This window comes from Clarias gariepinus, chromosome 15 (genome assembly GCF_024256425.1).
Source record: "Clarias gariepinus isolate MV-2021 ecotype Netherlands chromosome 15, CGAR_prim_01v2, whole genome shotgun sequence".
NCBI classification, from domain to species: Eukaryota; Metazoa; Chordata; class Actinopteri; order Siluriformes; family Clariidae; genus Clarias; species Clarias gariepinus.
This window is the reverse complement of record NC_071114.1, coordinates 21,668,468-21,686,573: the sequence shown is the minus strand read 5'-3', so window position 1 is coordinate 21,686,573 and position 18,106 is coordinate 21,668,468. Positions and strand designations below refer to the sequence as shown.

Genomic DNA, 18,106 nt, shown 5'->3' with positions numbered 1-18,106 from the left:
TTAATAATTGTCTTAATACCAGGATCCTTCTTTGTTTCTCATTACACATCTCATTTAATTCAAGAGCAGGAGAATGTGCTGCCGTTGTAATCCAGTAACCGTGTGTTTCTGGGAAAAGAGAAGAAACATTATTGAAAAATTGGAAGTGAATTCATCAAGTAAAGAATAAACGTGTAAACAAAGTTTTATTAGTAATGCTTGTTATATTAATGTCAACGTAAATAATTATACAGTATATAAGATTTATAAAAAATGTAAATGTAAATATAAGATAAGATGTATAAGGTTTAATTGAGTAACGCTGCTTGTCAAAACATGCCAGTGTCACATTTTGCATAAAGCATGCTTATTATAATCTTGTCATGCTCATCTCATTTTACTTTTGTGATTATATATATATATATATATATATATATATATATATATATATATTTTTTTTTTTTTTTTTTTTTTTTTTAGTTGCTTTTAGATACAGGGAAAACTTGCCATGACTATATACAGTAACAATGAGGCAATATTGATGGTTTATCTTGTGAGTTTGTGAGGGCACAATGTGCTCCTGGTACCTCTGATATGATTGTTTTGTACTATATACAGTATTTGGGGTGCCATGGATCACAAAACCCCCAGATTTAGATTGTATAACTGGCTTTGGTCACCGATCAAATCATTTTTTATATCAGAAAAAAAAGGGAGTGGCAAATATAATTTTCTAGAAGAGTGATTAAAGCAAGAAATTCTTTATCTTAAATTAAAACAACATTTGATATGTCCAATTTTTAAATAGAATTAATAACAATTCTCAATAATTTAATTATAGTGCAATATGAGACATGTTTTTTTCTTTTACTTTTATTTAATAATGCGGAAACAGCCTTTTTTCTATTTACTGTTGTTCAAAGAAAGAAGGTCAGTACCTTCAATAATTATAATAGTACGTTCATTACATTTGTAACAACATGTTAGGCTAATTTTGGTCAAACAGATGTGCTACAGTGTGTGGTACAGCTAGCAGGGCTATAAGTATGAGTTCTAGTACAGATGTTTTTATTTAGACTAGTTTTTACTGAAGTGTGAAGGTTTGCATGAAGCACTGCATGGGAAACTTCATCACATGATCTGGCAACCCTGACCTGTACAAAACAAATGGACGAAAACGAGAGTTTGAGCAAGTGAAAATAGAATTTGTGTGTGTGTGCAGAAATCGGAGGGTTTTTTTGCTCAGGAATGGGCCCAAATATAACATACAGTGGCAGGGGAAAAAATTAGATACCAGTTAACTGGTGATGGGCTTATTTATGCCTTATCATCAAACTCCTCAGAACGCAATCGAACATACTGTATGTGGGATGCACTGGACAAACATGTCTAATTCATGAAGGTCTTACTCCGCAATCACATGCACACAAAGGATCTGCTCTTAACCTTCGGACACCACAGCACACCCTATGCACTCAGTAAGTGTGGCCCAGAGTCTTACATCACATAGGATTTGGGAGATCATAGACAGTTCATTCACCTTAATACTAAGTCCAGGCTTGTTTATCGTAAAAGTACTAAGAGTACTGCTGTTTAATAATAATAACAACATATACCTTTTTTCACCATTCTATTATTTATATATCAAAAATGAAACCAAAAAAAACAAAAAAAAAACAAAGATGGGTGATACTAAGTACCTTCATAGTTAGTACTTATTGTACCTCTGATTGCTCAGAGAAATACGACAAAAACAAAACAAAACCAAGTGTTACTTCTCAGACTCTACAGGTTTCACTGAGCATGTTAAATATTAAAGACCATGACAGCACAATTAGAAGAAGACTGAACAAGTGCGGTGTGTATTGAAGGTTTGCCAGGAAGCATGGCGGAGGCTTGCAAAACTGCATCTAAACAATGCACAAGACTTCTGGATGTCCTATGGACAGGTGAGACCAGTGCTATGTTTGACGAAAACTGAACAGCATTTTAGCGGAAACCCCTCATACTGATTATCAAGCAAGGCTGTGGAGGATGATGATTTGGGCTTGTTTTGCAGCAGGAAATGAGTACTTTAAGTTATTAGTGTTAAAGGTGGGTCTACAAGCTATTGAATCATGGGGGCACGTACAGTATGCGTAGCATTACCCACAAATTTTTGGCTTCATTTTTGTTAAATAATAATTGCACAGTGGAAAAAAATATGTTGTTGTTAATCTGAGGTTGTATTCGCCTAATACTAAGACATGCTCCTATTCGATGATTTTTTATTATGTGTTTTACAAAAAAAATTAAAAGGAGGGGTATTACTTTTAGATTATGACTTGCTTACTTATCGGGTAAAAAATTTTAACTTACTCAAAGTCACTGTTGATGACATGTTGCAGCTCCATTTTAGACCATGCTTTTCATATTTTTGTTCATTTCTGTCTTCAATCAAAAGTAATGGTCCCTTAATAGCAGGTGGTACAGAATCCTTGGGTTTGACCTGACTGAAAATCTGTGGTTAATACCTGTACCAGGGACAAGGCTTATTTCAGTTACACACTGTCAAACCAAATCTCTTTGCTTATCTGGGCACAAAAACATCCGGCAACTTGACACTACCCGGTGAGAGATTAGCAATAACCTGGCCTAGGACATTTAACCTTTTGCTTTTGAGGTAGAGGAGTTTATAGCTGGCTGTGAAAAGGCTAACTTACCAAGTGTAGTACAGACCCGTATAACAAAAAAAAAAAAAATGGAATTCTCACATAAATGGAGCAATAACTGTTATTTATTGTGCAGGTCTGGCTTATAAATTTCTTCTGGCTCATATAGTCCACTCTGAAGATCCACCAATTGATTGGCCAGCTTGCTCAAACATAACCAGTGTGGTGCAATAATAAAACATTCATACTGTCCTCCGGAGATCGCATGTTTGAAACTCACTACAGCCATCCGGGGTGCGCTCTCCCATCAATCCTAGCCAATCATGTGTGTCTACATTATTTCCACTCTTTACAGTCTGCTCAGACCAGTAACCTGGAGAAAGGCCTACTGTATATCCTGTGCAGTTTGGGAGAAAATGTATGATTTATTCAATAATTATTGTGTTTTATTGTAAAGATTAAACTCGGATTTTAAGATTTTAACATTAAATTGTAATTTAATTGAATTTTTTTTCATTGAAGAAAATTCCAGTGTATGCTGTAAATGATCATCTTTGGGATAAAAGGAAACAGAATTGATATAAATCTGTGCTGGCAGGTCAGACTTAAAAAATAAAAAACGGAACTCTGTATTGGCCAAGAAAATTGCACATTTCTAGTGTACAATCTGATTCGGTGAAAATGGAACTTTATTTCGTTGCTCTCACTATGAGTAAATAAATATATAATACTTGTTTTCAAATTATTTGTATTAGACATCGTTACCTCGTTATCTAGGCTCAAAGGTTACGTTCACATTAGAAGCCATATTTTTTTATTCTGATTTTTTTGGTTTAATTGAATTTACATGCCATAATGGTTCACATTCATAATACAGAATCAGAATCGGGTTTTATTCACCAGGTGTGTTGACGCATACAAGGAATTTGATCCCGGAGTACGTAACAGACGTACATAAAGTGTACATAAATGAATGTGGTGGTGCAAGTAACTGGAGTGTCCATCAGATATAATAAGTAGTGCAAATAGCAGGAGTGTAGAAGTAAGAAGTTTTTTAAAAAGCATGTTGGTGCTTTTATAGAGCGGATTGCATATAGTCCAGTTTAACTGTTTATGCGGGTGATAACATGAGCAAAGACATTGATATGTTTTTGCTCATGTTACTGTACCTGTCTTTTTAGTCTGGTAATATGAACATAGCCATGAAGACATGATTAAATCCTTCATTATTCTCTTATTCATCTCTTAATGATAGCACAGTTATACAGCGAAACAATCGCTCACAACTGTCTATACCTGGAGACTATCCCAGGAGACTATCTCAGGAGACTTAAGGCATGAGGCGGGATACACTCTGGAAGAAGTGGCATTATATTGCAGAGGACACACACATACGCACACTATGGGCAATTTGGGAAGGCCAGTTAGCCTAATCTGCATGTCTTTGGACTGTGGGAGGAAGCCAGGGTACCCGCAGGAAACCCACCAAGCATGGGGAGAACATGCAAACTCCATGCACACAGACCCGTGGTGGGAATCAAACCTGGACCCTGGAGGTGGGAGGCGATAGTGCTAACCACAAAACCACTGTGTGGCCTATAGAGAAACAATTACTGTTTGCTGAGAAATAGTTTTTCCCTCAAATATAACAGACAGGTCAGATTTCGCTCGTAGCTAGATTATTCAGTAATGTAAAACAACCTTTCAAAGAGAAACCAGCATAGAAATAGTAAAGAGAGTGAACTCACACATAATATGTGTTAATATAATGATATCTAATGCATCAGCAATGTCAATTTTAAGCTGCTGTTCAGGACATTCTTTTTGCTACTATGCTCATGATACAGTATGTGATTTTTAGCTGAGATCTAAGGGTATGTTCGAGACTCATAAATATCCCCTGCGAGAACAGAAATCAGTTGCTGCACTTCAAGTTGCCACAAGCATTATCCGAAGCCCTCGAGTGTCAGTGTGGCTGGAGGAAAAGAGAAAAGAATCCTGCTCTGCTAATGTCATTTGCACTGCTCTCCCTCCACAGAGACGGCCATATTGCTATATATATATATAAATAAATAAATATATATATATATATTCTACCTGGAACCCATGCTTGGTGTGTGTGGGGTTTGTCTGTACCTGTCGGGGATAAAAGCGCATGCTTTACAACCCTTTTTCACCTTGCCTTGTCAGCACTCCTGTCTTCTTTTTCCTCTCCTCCTCCCTCCCGCTTCACACCCGCCTCGAGGCTCCATCGTTCATTCCTCGTCCTTCCTTTCCATTATCCGTTCATCTTTTCTCTTTGCTGTCTTCAGATAAATGGATCCCATAAGGTGGTGGGCAAGGCCACGTCATTTAACAGGCAGCAGTTTTGATGCTGACATGCTGACTCAGGGGTTTGGGCCCAATGTGAGTTTTTGGTTGAAGATGATCTTTGAAGACCAGGGGATTTTATTAGTCCCAATCCTTACCAAGAGAATTGCATTGTGACCTGGATGTAACACAATCCCATATAAGATTCCTTAAAACATAGCATTGTTAGTGATAAAGTTTGGAGAGGCTGCAGATGGAGGGATGCACCACTATTCTTGTGCAAAAAATGGCTTGTTTCCAGCTAATACAGTTAGATACGAGACATACAGAGATACGAGGCTGTATACTGTCTGTGATATCAGGGACTGTGTGTGTGTGTGTGTGTGTGAGTCGAAGGGACGGAGCTTGGATCACTCGCTGCAGGCGTCCCTCCCCCTGCATGTGAATCTCATAGAGAATGTATCCAGCATAAACATCAAAGTCAACGACACTCCTGTGGTTGTTCTACTAATATCAGAGGAACCGTAGATAATAGAGCTTTCTTGGATTTCTTGGATGTTATGGGATGTAAAGTTTCATGTGTGTATTTCAAAAGACAGACAAAGTGCAGGACAGCAGTTTGTGCAACATGGTCCAAAAGCATTTTTTCACTGCATGTACATTCCCCGATGGCGCCCCTATTAATAATGCCTGAATGACAGCTCGTGGTTATATTCTGACTTCAATAAAAGGTTGTGCTGTGCTGCAATTTATATGATAAAGATTTCTGCATTAGCATTTTTAATTAGCTTATTTGTTATATGCCCATTTGGTAGTGTATTCATGGTAAATGTGGTACTCGAGCACATACAGCGCTTATTACTTTATACCCAGAAGTGAAAGTAAACTATAAGTATGCTACTAGCTCATCCAGGTTTAATTGGCATTGCCATATCTACAGTGATCAGACAAACAAAAGTACTTATAATGTAATTCCACGTCTGCTTTTTTTCCTGAACAAGATATTAGGATTGTTTGAACAACATAAGGTCTTCAACGTTAAAGTATACTGCTTTAATATCATATTCTGTACATGAAATGCTCCTCCATGGTTTAACTCCCTTCTGTCTTGTGTGTTTCAGACTGGCCTGGTTCAAATGGGAGATGAGACTCTTTTTATAAAGCCCGTGCACAAGGGACTCGAGTCTTTCTCTGGTGGTGAGCACAAAGTCGTCAGACAAAAGCGTTCTTCTGACACACCGTCTGCACACGGCAGCCCAAAACACTGCCAAATCGTCCAAGGTGAGCGGCCTTTTGGGATGGCTTTTTCTGTTTTTAACTGAAAAATCTTTGTAGTCACGCGAGTGTCCATGTTGTTTTCACATTCCAACTCAGGAAATGAGACCGTCTGATGAACGTGTGAATGCTATAATTACAATTGCTCTAACGGTCTAGTGTTAGCTCGCTAAGCTGAACATGCTTAAATGACAGTGCCTGAAGCTAAACGTTCAAAGGCTAAAGTGTGGCCGTATTTTACAACAAAGGATTCCGACACAGCGACATGCAACAAATGTCTTTCAAAAATTGGATGTAAAGCGGGAAACACGTCAAACCTAATGAACCATTTAAGGACACACGGGAAGTTAAAAGCACAGGCATCAGCTGGCGGTGTGTGCGTCCCCGGCCCGAGTCAGACCAGACTTGCAAAGTCACGGGAGGTGTTGGGTTTTGCCAGATGAGGAAAATGTGTTCATACTTTTGCTAAAGAATTGCTGAAATTTAAAGCTGGTTTGTAGCATACCAAGAATACCAACTACTTTGCTTATTGGTGATAAATTATTGTAGTTGAGTTAGGTAGTATGTAAATTTGTTGTGTTTGTATTTACGAAATTACTCATTTAATTGTTTCAATAAAAAGCCGTTCTTTAATGTTGTCCAGCATTTCGTTTGTCCCAGATGACCATTTTCAGAAATTGGTTCTTTGAAACTTTTAAAAACAGTTGCCAAACTTCAGGAAACATACTGAACTTTTAAGCCCTGCATCGAGCACAAATCTCAGAAGTGAAAGCACAATTAAAGCACAATGATTAAGCTACTGTAGCTTTACCTCCTGATCCAAGTAAAGTGTATTTCTATTGCTCTCTTTTTGTTCAGGGTTGTCAGTACACATTTACATTACATTTACATTTAGGCATTTGGCAGACGCTCTTATCCAGAGCGACTTACATTTTTATCTTATTACACATCTGAGCAGTTGAGGGTTAAGGGCCTTGCTCAAGGGCCCAACAGTGGCAACTTGGTGGTTGTGGGGTTTGAACCTGGGATCTTCCGAACCGTAGTCCAATGCCTTAACCACTGAGCTACCCCTGGCCGATGTGTCAATCCAAAACGCAAACACACAATCCAGACAATTTGTAAATGCCAGTTAGACTAACCTGCATGTCTTTGGACTGTGGGAGGAAACTGGAGTACCCGGAGGAAACCCATCAATCATGTAAGAACATGCAATCTCCACAAACACGGACCTGAGGTGGGACTCAAAACCTTAACCCTGGAAGTGCGAGACCACAGCATGAACCACTATACCACCATGCCACCATAAAATGCTGCAGTGCTTTGTGTTTTATTCACCATAAATAAGAGCGTGAGAGTCAGAGAGGTGAGAGGTGGTAATATACTGTATATTCAAGCTATGGCAGATGTAAAGCTAAATATGTAGGCTTACCGGTTCAAATTCCTCTGGTAGTGACGAGACTGGGTATGGGACACACCTGAGTGAATTTTAGTGTTTCCAGTCTGATTGTACCAGCATGATTCTTGACAACAGGGGGGCAGAAAACCTATAGGAACCTCACGCGTACAAAAGGAAAACATGCGGAACTCCATGCAGAGAGTAACCTGAGCTCTGGAGCTCTGAGGCAGCGACACTACCTGCTGCACCAGCATTTCATACAGTAGACAGAATATTTTAAATTACATAGTAGACATGGACATTTCAGTTTTTTGAGGAGCGCAAACAGGAACAGTAAACAACTTGGGTACAATAACCCGAATGTTCAGTTTCGCATCAGCACATATTATTGGTCCCTTAAAAAAGTGTCAAATTTAAGCGCGACATCACTTTCTCTTTTTCACTCTTTGGCTTTTATTTAGTCGACCATGTGGCCACCATAAACTGCACCCTCAATGCTGCAAAACCAGGTCCTAATTCTCACAGAAACAACCACCTGAAGGGGCAACAATCACCTAAATGTTGGCAACATGTTTGAATAGATTGCTTCCATATGTCCGTATCAGGTACAGACTAAAAACAGGTACCCAGACTCTTAAAAAGAGATGGAAATTAAAGGAATAAAAGAAAGAAAGAAAGAAGGAAGGGATCAGAGCCAGTTGTGTGGTTGAGTGGGGTCTGTTTGATTGTGTGCAAATGTGGTTGGACTTAACAACTCCGCAGTGAAACTCCAGGTGCTTTAGTAATTCCGCTCTAACCAGCACCTGGCATCTAAAGAGAGGCACCAGAAGACAAAATTTGGTGTGTGTGTGTGTGTGTGGGGATTATTTCCTCTGCTTCCTTGTATGTTCCAGGCTGTTTCAAGATCTCCTCCCTGTCTCTCTTTCTTTTTCTCTCTCTCTCATCTGCTTATTTGTTGAAAAGTTGTGAGAGAACTTCATCGCTAAAACCCCCACCACTACCAAACCACACCGTCCCTGGAGAAAGATACCGACTGAGACAGACTGTATATCCATTAAACTTTGTTTCCTTAGTACTTCAGAGGCTTTCCGATGCATACGCGCGCACACACACACACACACGCGCACACACACACACGCACACAGTCTGGATGTGTAGAGGAAGCTCATGTTACACCGAGGACAGAGTGGGAGTGTTAAAAGCAACAGAAGGAGGCGATCTGCGGCTCTTGCCTTCTCCTCTCGCAATCTCTTCCATCTGTGCCGGTGAAATACGGCCGCATTGAAACACCGGTCGCATTGGAACGCCGTTATGCAATCTGTGGAAAGGGGTGCGCTCGAGCCGTGAGCACACACATGCAAGTCAAGCAGCAGCATAAATCTGAAAACATCTCAAGTAAAATGCCAGTCCGTTTATTTACATTTTTCATCCACTTGCCAGATGCTTTCATCCTAAGCAGTGTATACATAAAGCAGGATGTGATCCAAGCATGAAGTCCGACTGGGGGGTAAAGATCTTGCTCAAAAGCCCAAAAAGCCTCCCAGGCAGATGTGGGATTTGAAGTCCCGACTATTGTTGTCACTAGTGACGATATACCCTCCATATACTTATTTGCCTGTGGTGTTATGATACTCCCACTCTGAATGGAATAGGAGGAGGCAGGTCATTTAAACAAAGTGAAAGCCTGACTGGAAGGACATGCCGACTGGGATCAAAAAGGAAGAGAGGGGTGTGGTGTTGCCCCAGCAGACCCAAGAGAAGCAGCGGACTCGTTTTTCGCCTGAAGGAGATAGCAGGCGAGGGAGTGGACCTTGCATAATTAGGTGTGTCTGCTTTAGTCACAAACTCTGTCCACTCGGTTTGAATTGCACTACATACACAAAGGGTTCTTGGTTTATTCTGCTTACATTTACAAGCCCGAATCTGAATCCTACTTCATATGAAAGTACAGCTTAAAAGGTTCAAAATAAGGAGAATGCTTTGAGGCAGCTGAAAAGAGGAGTGTGGTTTTTGGTGCAAGAATCACTCATTCATTGTCAATACTGCTTATCATATACAGGGTTGAAGGAGGAACATAACCAGGGAACCGGGGGCACGAGGCAGGTTACACCCTTTACAGGGGTGCTCGTTCTTTACTGGGTATTAAAACACATACTCGCATATGCCGGGCAATTTGGAAACAATGATTGAGCTAGCTTCACTTTGTGACACCAGTAAAATAGATTGTCAAACTGCACTCAGTATCTATACTGCTCAACTTGCTCAGGGGACAATTTGGAAACACCAGTTAACCTAACCTGCATCTTTGGACTGTGCGATGAATAGGGATGGGAATTGAAAACCGGTTCTTGTTGAGAACCGGTTCCTAGTGTTTCAATTCCTCGGATTCGTTTGCAAAATTTGCAAACAATTCCCTTAACGATTCCAGTGGGCACGAATGACGTCATCACGCGCATTGCGTAACTTACGCACGTTGCGTAGCTTACGCTCAGTCAATAGTAAGCATGGCGCCTAAGCGGAAACAAACGCTCAAAAGTCTTCCAAATGAGAATCGATAATGGAATTGGAATCGTAAAAATCTTATCAATTCCCATCCCTAGCGATGAAACCAGAGTGTCCGGAAGAAACCCACCAAGCACGAGGAGAACATAAAAACTTTGAGACCCAAGGTGGGATTTAAACCCTCAACCCTTGTGATACAGGGCCATAATGGCTTAAACCTACACCACTGTGATGCGGGTGCAAAACTAAAAGAAGCAAAGATGGAGAGAATGGTGATCAGATGGACACAAAAGGAAAAAAAGAAACCTTAGAAAGGTTTAGATGTAGAAATTATATTGTATTTTTTTTTATCTGACAAGTGACTTGACAAGTGATGGACACTCCAGTCAAAGTCAAATTTAAAGCCAAAGAGTTCAGGGTCTTTGGAAGGCTTAGGAGTTGAGCGATCACTGGCTAAGATTACAGCGAGAGAAGCAGTACGAACAGTCAAATGCTGAAGAGAATAGAGGCTTCTGTTTCATTTCTTCAACATCTTTCCAACAAAAAGGTTTTAGTCATGGCCAATTCCCACCCTGTTGTATTTGTCTACTCTATCCCTTCTACCAGGCTGAGTGAATGACGGCTAACACGTCAGGCCTGATGTTAGCCTGATCTATCAAGAAGCTTCATAGGACAGCTAACTGTGGCGGTTGAGACTGTTCTATTCTGTTTACACATGGATGTCATGTTCAGAAATGAATCAAGGATGGGTCTACAGGATAATGTATTATGGGGGTACCTAGTATTTCCCATTTTTCTTCCCTTTGGCTTTATTTTTTGTTAAATAAATAATGGCACGGTGAAAAAGGTTATATTTTGTTGTTTTGTCTGAGGTTACGATGAGATGTTTTCAACATGACATCCATAGTTGGCTAGCTTCTTATTAAAGAAAGAAGAGAAGGAAAATAAGTCCTGCCCAGGAAGTAAGGCCGGTTAAAGTTCTCCTGTGCTTGGATGTCTGTGGTAATCTCCTGATGATTGCATGAAATTTTAGACAACTTCATCATTAGGTAGACCATGTCAGCATAACAGGACTCAACTGTCTAATGTATCAGGGCCAAATCTGTGAATGATTGTTTGAAAAGCGTATTGGTCCACTTGGCGGACAGAATCACAGGAATGTCTGGTGGCATGACTAGTTTGGAACTGTTGTTAGATTGAGGCGAGCAGAGTCAAGTATTAGGATTTTTTTTTTCTCGTCCAGGGATCTTATTCACAGATCAGATGTGCTCCATTTCTTTCTTCCACCGAGTGGCTTAAAGTAAAAAGTCCAGTGTTGGCAGCATTATTTAAATTTTTATTGCTGCTTCTATGAAGCATGGAGACTTTTGTGGTTTTTACATGCCATAAGTGCATTAAATCACCTTCTGAACTGAAGTGAAGTTAAAAACCGAATTCAAGAGAAAGTGCATCTCAAAGATTTGTTGTAAACATACTTTGCTACACTCATCTCTGAAATTCATCATTGTTTTTATCTGGCATACAGATATCTATCTTGTGTAGTCACAGCTGTGGGTAATAGAGCCAACATATTTGTGATGGAGGTGGAGGCTGGGTTTTGTGATTTGAATCACTATGAGCTGCGGTCTGCCTCCGAACCAGACGGAATCCCAAAAATGTTGGAACTTTTTCTGCGACTTACCCTCATGAAAATCTAGAACAACTTCCAATTCATCGCCGCCCATTCCTTTCCTTTCAGCTAGCTCTCTGTCTTCACGCCGACTTGGACATTTTTATTCCACTCACTGGCTTTTTGGCCTTCAAATAGTAGACACGTACAAACACACACACACACACACACACACACACACACACACATACACACACACACATACACACACGCACTCGCACAGACACACGTTATGGAAGCTGGAGCAGGACTACGGTATGAAGTGCACATTGCTCATTTTGTGCATACCTGTAAGTCTGTTTTAGAGCAAGGTTCTTGGGTTTAGTTTTTTCCTACTTTAAGTACACCTGATCAACTAATTATAGTGTTTTTATGCATTGGATCAGGTTGGGGGAAAAATATGCAAGGCGATGTGTCCACAGGACACACAGGTAAGAACGCCTGATTTAGACTCATGCACTCAGTTTAGCTTCCAGACCAAGGACTCATATGAACACAGACATCTAATAAGACACATTCCAACACACACCATGTATTTCACATTCTCAGCTTTCTCAAAATTCTTTTTATAATTCATTCTCTATACTAATATCCTGTACATGGTCACGGGAGGCCTAGAGCCTATACCAGGGGACTTAGGGCACGAGGCAGGGTACACTCTGGACAGGGTGTCAATCTATCACAGGGCACACAAGCACACACTATAGGAAATTTGGAAATGTCAGTTAGCCTGATCTGATTGTCTTTTAATTGTGGGAGGAAACCAGGGTACTTGTTAGAAACCCAGCAAGCACAGTGAGAACATGAGTGCTAACCATTACGCCAGAACACAATTTTGACCTTACGAAATTCACTTAAAAATGGGATATTGTTGCACAGAGGCAAGGCAGGAAAAATATTAACATGTTCAGAAATCTAAATTTCAAATTCAACATATTTTCATACTCCATACTAAATTTTTGTTTGTTTTATGTTTTAGTTAAAATGATATTCATGGTCTCTGTACTACAGAAATCATAAGACCTTAAATGCAATATGTGTAAAAAAAAAAAAAAAACTTTAAAAGGGATTTTCTATTGCAAATAAATAATTTAAAAGAGCCAGCACTATCCGAACACAGCCTCATTAGATGTTTGTCGTGAATGTCAGCATGCATTTAATGTCATAAAAACAAGGTGACTATGACTATGAATAGAAAATGAACAGCATTTCTGCAAATAAATTGCTTTAATACAGTGACTTCTGTTGATCCAGTATACTGTTAATATAGCTGTCCTCGTATCACAGCGCCGCCTGGGACAAGTAGATTTTGTGTCCGAGCTCTAATTTCAGTTAGAAGGCAATTTCTTTTTTTCTTTTTTTTACTTTATATTTTGTATAAATAATTTTTATAGTAATATTTTTGTTGTGGAACGAATCATTGGAGTTTCCATAATTTCTTATGGGAAATTCAATTTGATATACGAGTGATTTGATATACAAGCATGCCTCTGGAACAAATTATGCTCGCAATCCAAGGTTTAACTGTAATTACACGGACAGGCAGCACAGCATTCTGTGCAGTAGGAGTGAATTAGGTGTGAAGTTTGTCTATAGTTGTAACAAAATGGAGAATAAAATATGTACTGAATGAGGATATTTATAAAATTTTATAGTAAACAAATTCCATTGGTGCCTAGGTATGTGCTAATATTTTATTTTATTTGTTTATATATGTTTGCAATCTGTCGGATGGTATTATGAGTTATACAGTACTGTGGAAAGTCTTGAACCACCCTGTATATCTCTAGCTTTGCTTCCAAAGAGCAAGGTTTTTTTTTAATATGTAGTCCAGGATAGTTCTACTGGATTCCTGGAGGTCCTTTCTGGATCTCAATGGCTCTTTAATTTTCAGTCCAATGCCTGTACCTGACCGGTCTCAGAGGAAAATCTTTGTTTGTTAAGCCGCACAGTAACCTATAAATTATTCAAGCATGAAAAAAAATCAAACTTATAGCTTGAAGCAGTGAAAAACAGGTGCAGATGATGACAGATGATCAGGCCGGTCATTAGTACTGTATACTGCTAATGCTAACTGCTGAGTGGTTGGAACAGACGAGAGTGGAAATGAGGTTCCTGCTGAGGTTGTACATAAATAACCACTTTTAAAATTCTGTCTTTGGGCACTTTGCAGCCTGTCACAGTAAAACATTTTATCCTATTTCATTTAATTATTTGATTTAATTTAATGGAAAGCAATGAGGGGTGACTCTGTACTTCTGCACAGTATTCTACATGTGTATTTTATTCCTCAGAAGATAAGGTGATTGGTTATCCCATGAGCCATTTAATGATGTTTATTAACGCCTACCCATTTTTAGGGAAGCGTAAGGATCGGCGTTCCAAAAGCGCAGAGGATGCCCGTGGGAGGAGAAATGCCATCAGGATGAGCGGCGATTACACTGTAGAGACGGTGATGGTGGCCGACGCAGACATGGTGCAGTACCACGGAGCCGAGGCAGCACAGCGCTTTCTCCTTACTGTGATGAACATGGTGCGTTCCACACGCTTAAACACACTAATAATAACTAATTTATATGTTACTTTACACTTATTGATGGCTATACTGTAGATTTCTACGTTATTTATTTCATTGGAACAAACCAATTGAGGCAAGCCTAAAACAAGGAAAAATTATTCTGATGATAACATTTTAATACTTTAAGATACGGAATTAAGTTATTGATTAGGTTGATGCGATGATAATAAGTTTTGACCTGAGATACAGCTGTTCAACTTTTTTTTAAAGCAATATGTTTTGTGTAAAAGTAAGAAAACAACAATCAGATAAAGACTTTTCAAACTAAAAATCATGAAACTAGTTATGATAAACTGGTTAATACACTTTTAATGTACCAATGTATTTTCTTGCTGTTGCTTGTTGGGATTTAAATAGTATATATACTCTGTGGTGTTTGGACAGAGCTTTCTGTAGTCACAGATATACAGATCAGATTCAAAATTTACTGCTGTGGATGAGATCGTGTCCGAACAGTTGGTTTGTGTTTCAAATCCCAGGCCTGAACAAAGCTCATGAATGATGACCCAAGACCCTTTATGGTTGGAGGAGTTGCACAAGCAAATCCAGATTTTAAAGCACATGTTTATAAATAGTCGATAAATCTGTATAATCTTGAATCTTTGTTCTTTACTACACAAATCACGATGAAATAAGGTAAAGTCACACACGCTTCCTCACGGCACATTATTCTCAGAGGCTGCTTTTTTCAGTACATTGAAAAGCGGAACTGCTCTACCCTCATACACCGGCCATATGTCGAAACCCCAATGATATACAGTACCGTGAACATTGCACTATACCATTATGCTGAACAATGAAATTACTGCAACAGTGAACTCATAGCGTATTATTCATGTAGCAAAATCTTTATTTAATGATTTAAAAGTATTTATTCATATTTCTGCAAATCTGGAATTGGAAAGCAATGCAATAATAAGAGAAAAAGCTTAGTATCAGTGTAACTTTACCAATGCTTTGTATCCCACCTAAATTTTGCTGCTACATCATATTTACAGTCATTGTGCCACATAAACATTAATAGAGGTGACAGTGGCATGGAAAAACTCCCTGAGACAACATGATGGAGAAACCTTGAGATGATCCAGAATCAGAATATACTCTTCTGAGTGGCACAGGGTAGTGAAAGTGTAAATCATTATTCTGTGTAGGTATTTAGTCAGTACTGAGTTTGTTGAAAGGATGTTTAGTATGTGCATAGTGTGAATAAAAGGCTTGGAGTGAGTACAGAATATTCTTTACAGGGCTCCAGACGGTGGATGAAATGGTCACCAATGTGCCTAATGCTTTTATTTTGCGACTAGTCTTATCCAGACACTGATGATAATTAGTAATGATTATGTTAACACACGGAGGTCAGCAGCTCTGGAAGATCAGAATTTTCAAGTGCATTTGCAAAACAAATGTGTGTATCAAGCACCATGATGAAACAGGCTCCCATGATGACCGTTCCAGGAAAGCAAGATTTAAACTTACCTCTGCTGCAGAGGAGAAGGTCATTTAGAGTTACCAGTAACAAAGATCACCAATTAAAAGAACCTCAGATTAAAGCTGTTATGAACTGTTAGAACTATGGAATGTTTCAACCTCTGACTGGTAATTTAGCTTAGCTGGCCAAAGTTAGTCAAGCTTTCTGACCAACTTTCTAACAACTGACAAGAAAACTAAATGGCCAGATAAAGAATAATCTGACTTTTTTTTCTCGTTCAAACCCTGGGTCCTCTTCATTAAATCCTAATCGATACAGAGGCTGGTTGGAGCAGGTGCATTGGTTGCTCAGTGGTAGAGTTCTCGCCTACCATGCAGTTTCATTCCCAGCCAATACACAAACCCAAGCTACTGGATGCAACGTCGGTCCCAAGCCCGGATAAAATGCAAGGATTGCGTCAGAAAGGGCATCCGGTGTAAAACCTGTGCCAAGTTGTGCGGATCAGTTGGTCCGCTGTGATGCCCCCTTAATGGGAGCAGCTGAAAGACTAACAACAACAGAGACTGATTTGGGCATTAAAAGTTTGCAGGTACAGCCATCTCTGCTAGACTCCGCCATCATTATTAGATAATTCTAACAAAGCACAGCCAAGTTTCCAGTATCCATGGCTCCAGTTTAAATCAGCGTGGGTACATGAATTCACTTGTTTGTAATGTTAAATTTTGGCTCCTTAACATTTTATTTTGCCCCTAAATATTTCAGGTCTTAAATAAAAGGCTCCATAAGTCTAGGTTCACTGTCCTTATAACTATCCTTATCCAGTAAAGCAAGATGAAACTCATGCGACTATTTAAAAGAAATGCAAATAATTAACGCATCAATGTGGGACCATGTAAAGCAGAATAAAGTGAGAAACTCCTGCTGCTGTGGATGGTCCCACATACATAGTTGCACATCTAGGTAGTGTATTATATACTGCGGTGTTTGTCTGGCTTGTTGTAAATGTCACGATGAACTGTGCCAACTTGCACTGAGTGGATCAGTAACACCTAAGCTTAAGCACATCTAAGCTTATCTTAACGTAATCTGCTTTCCCATGAACACACACCTGCAGCGCTGGCCAGATGAAGTGCCTTTGAAAGCGGTGTGATGATGGCGTGAGAACAGAGAGAGAGTGAGTTTCAGGGTTTCTACATCACACACTTTTTACAACTACCTTGGCAAGCGGTTTATCTGAGTTAGAGCTCAGCTTCCTTTTTGCATGCGCGCACGCTGGCACGCACGCACACACACACACACACAGATTATACTCTCAATGGCATAATGGCTTCAAGGTTCATGAGGGAATTGAATAATAGATTCTTTTTTCATGTCCTTGAAAGTGGACGAGACCTTAAACTGGTTGAATTTCCACAAGCCATTAATCACTTTGGAATTGATTTGGTTTAATGTAAACATTTTAACGGCAGCACTTTATCCTCATAAAATTTGTCAGATGAGGAAATATTGTATGTAATGTTGGACAAATTCAAATGATGAGCAAGTCTAAATAGTGGTTAAGCTACTTCAGCAGGAGTAATGTTGGATTCTGGTAAAATAATAACTTTTGGTCTTCAGTGTGTGTATGGCACACTTTTAGTAGACAATGTACTTTAAAACTTCATCTCTTGAACTATACTGAATATGAAAGAATGCTTTATTATTTTTTTATACTAAACTGTAATATAAATAGTGATCATTTTTGTTGACTGCCTGACCTTTTGCCTGATTACGGTTTCTAACTTTTACGATAATTCTTTTCGCTTGCCCATGCTACATTTTCAATTTGAACAACGTTAGTTTGTGTCCTATGGATATTTATTACAATAATTATCTTATCTATTACACTTTTATGATATAAGCATATATCTTGCATGAATTAACCTGAATAATTGCAGTTGCACAATTGATAAATAACTGAGCCAGGCCTATTTTTCTATAATAATAATAATAATAAAAATAATAATAGCAGCTGTAAAAATGTAAATATTTATAATAAACCTGTTAAAGTATTTTATACTTATGCATATTATTTATGCTTATCCTTGAACGATGACACTACTGAGTTCCCCTCGAATCACATTCCTCTGCAACAACTTGCTTGATTATTAGATATAAAACCATTACACCTAACCTCATGGCAATGTAGTGTAGGTGCTAACATCTATGTCAGAATCTTAGTATCACAGCACCTGCATACATTGATTAGCCACAACATTAAAACCAATAACATGAAACTACCGAGGTTTTGGGTTCCCCCTTGTGCCACCGGTGCAGC

General features: G+C 39.1%; 1 protein-coding gene across 5 annotated transcripts in view; it reads left to right on the top strand.

Moving 5' to 3' along the window:
- adamts17 (ADAM metallopeptidase with thrombospondin type 1 motif, 17) overlaps nt 1–18,106 on the top strand; it is a 151,894-nt gene that overhangs the window by 7,246 nt on the left and 126,542 nt on the right. For all 5 annotated transcript variants that reach the window (XM_053512463.1, XM_053512464.1, XM_053512461.1 and 2 more), the window contains exons 3-4: nt 6,062–6,221; nt 14,143–14,315. In XM_053512463.1, coding sequence (XP_053368438.1) covers nt 6,062–6,221; nt 14,143–14,315 — 333 coding nt within the window. The remainder of the gene's footprint in view (nt 1–6,061; nt 6,222–14,142; nt 14,316–18,106) is intronic.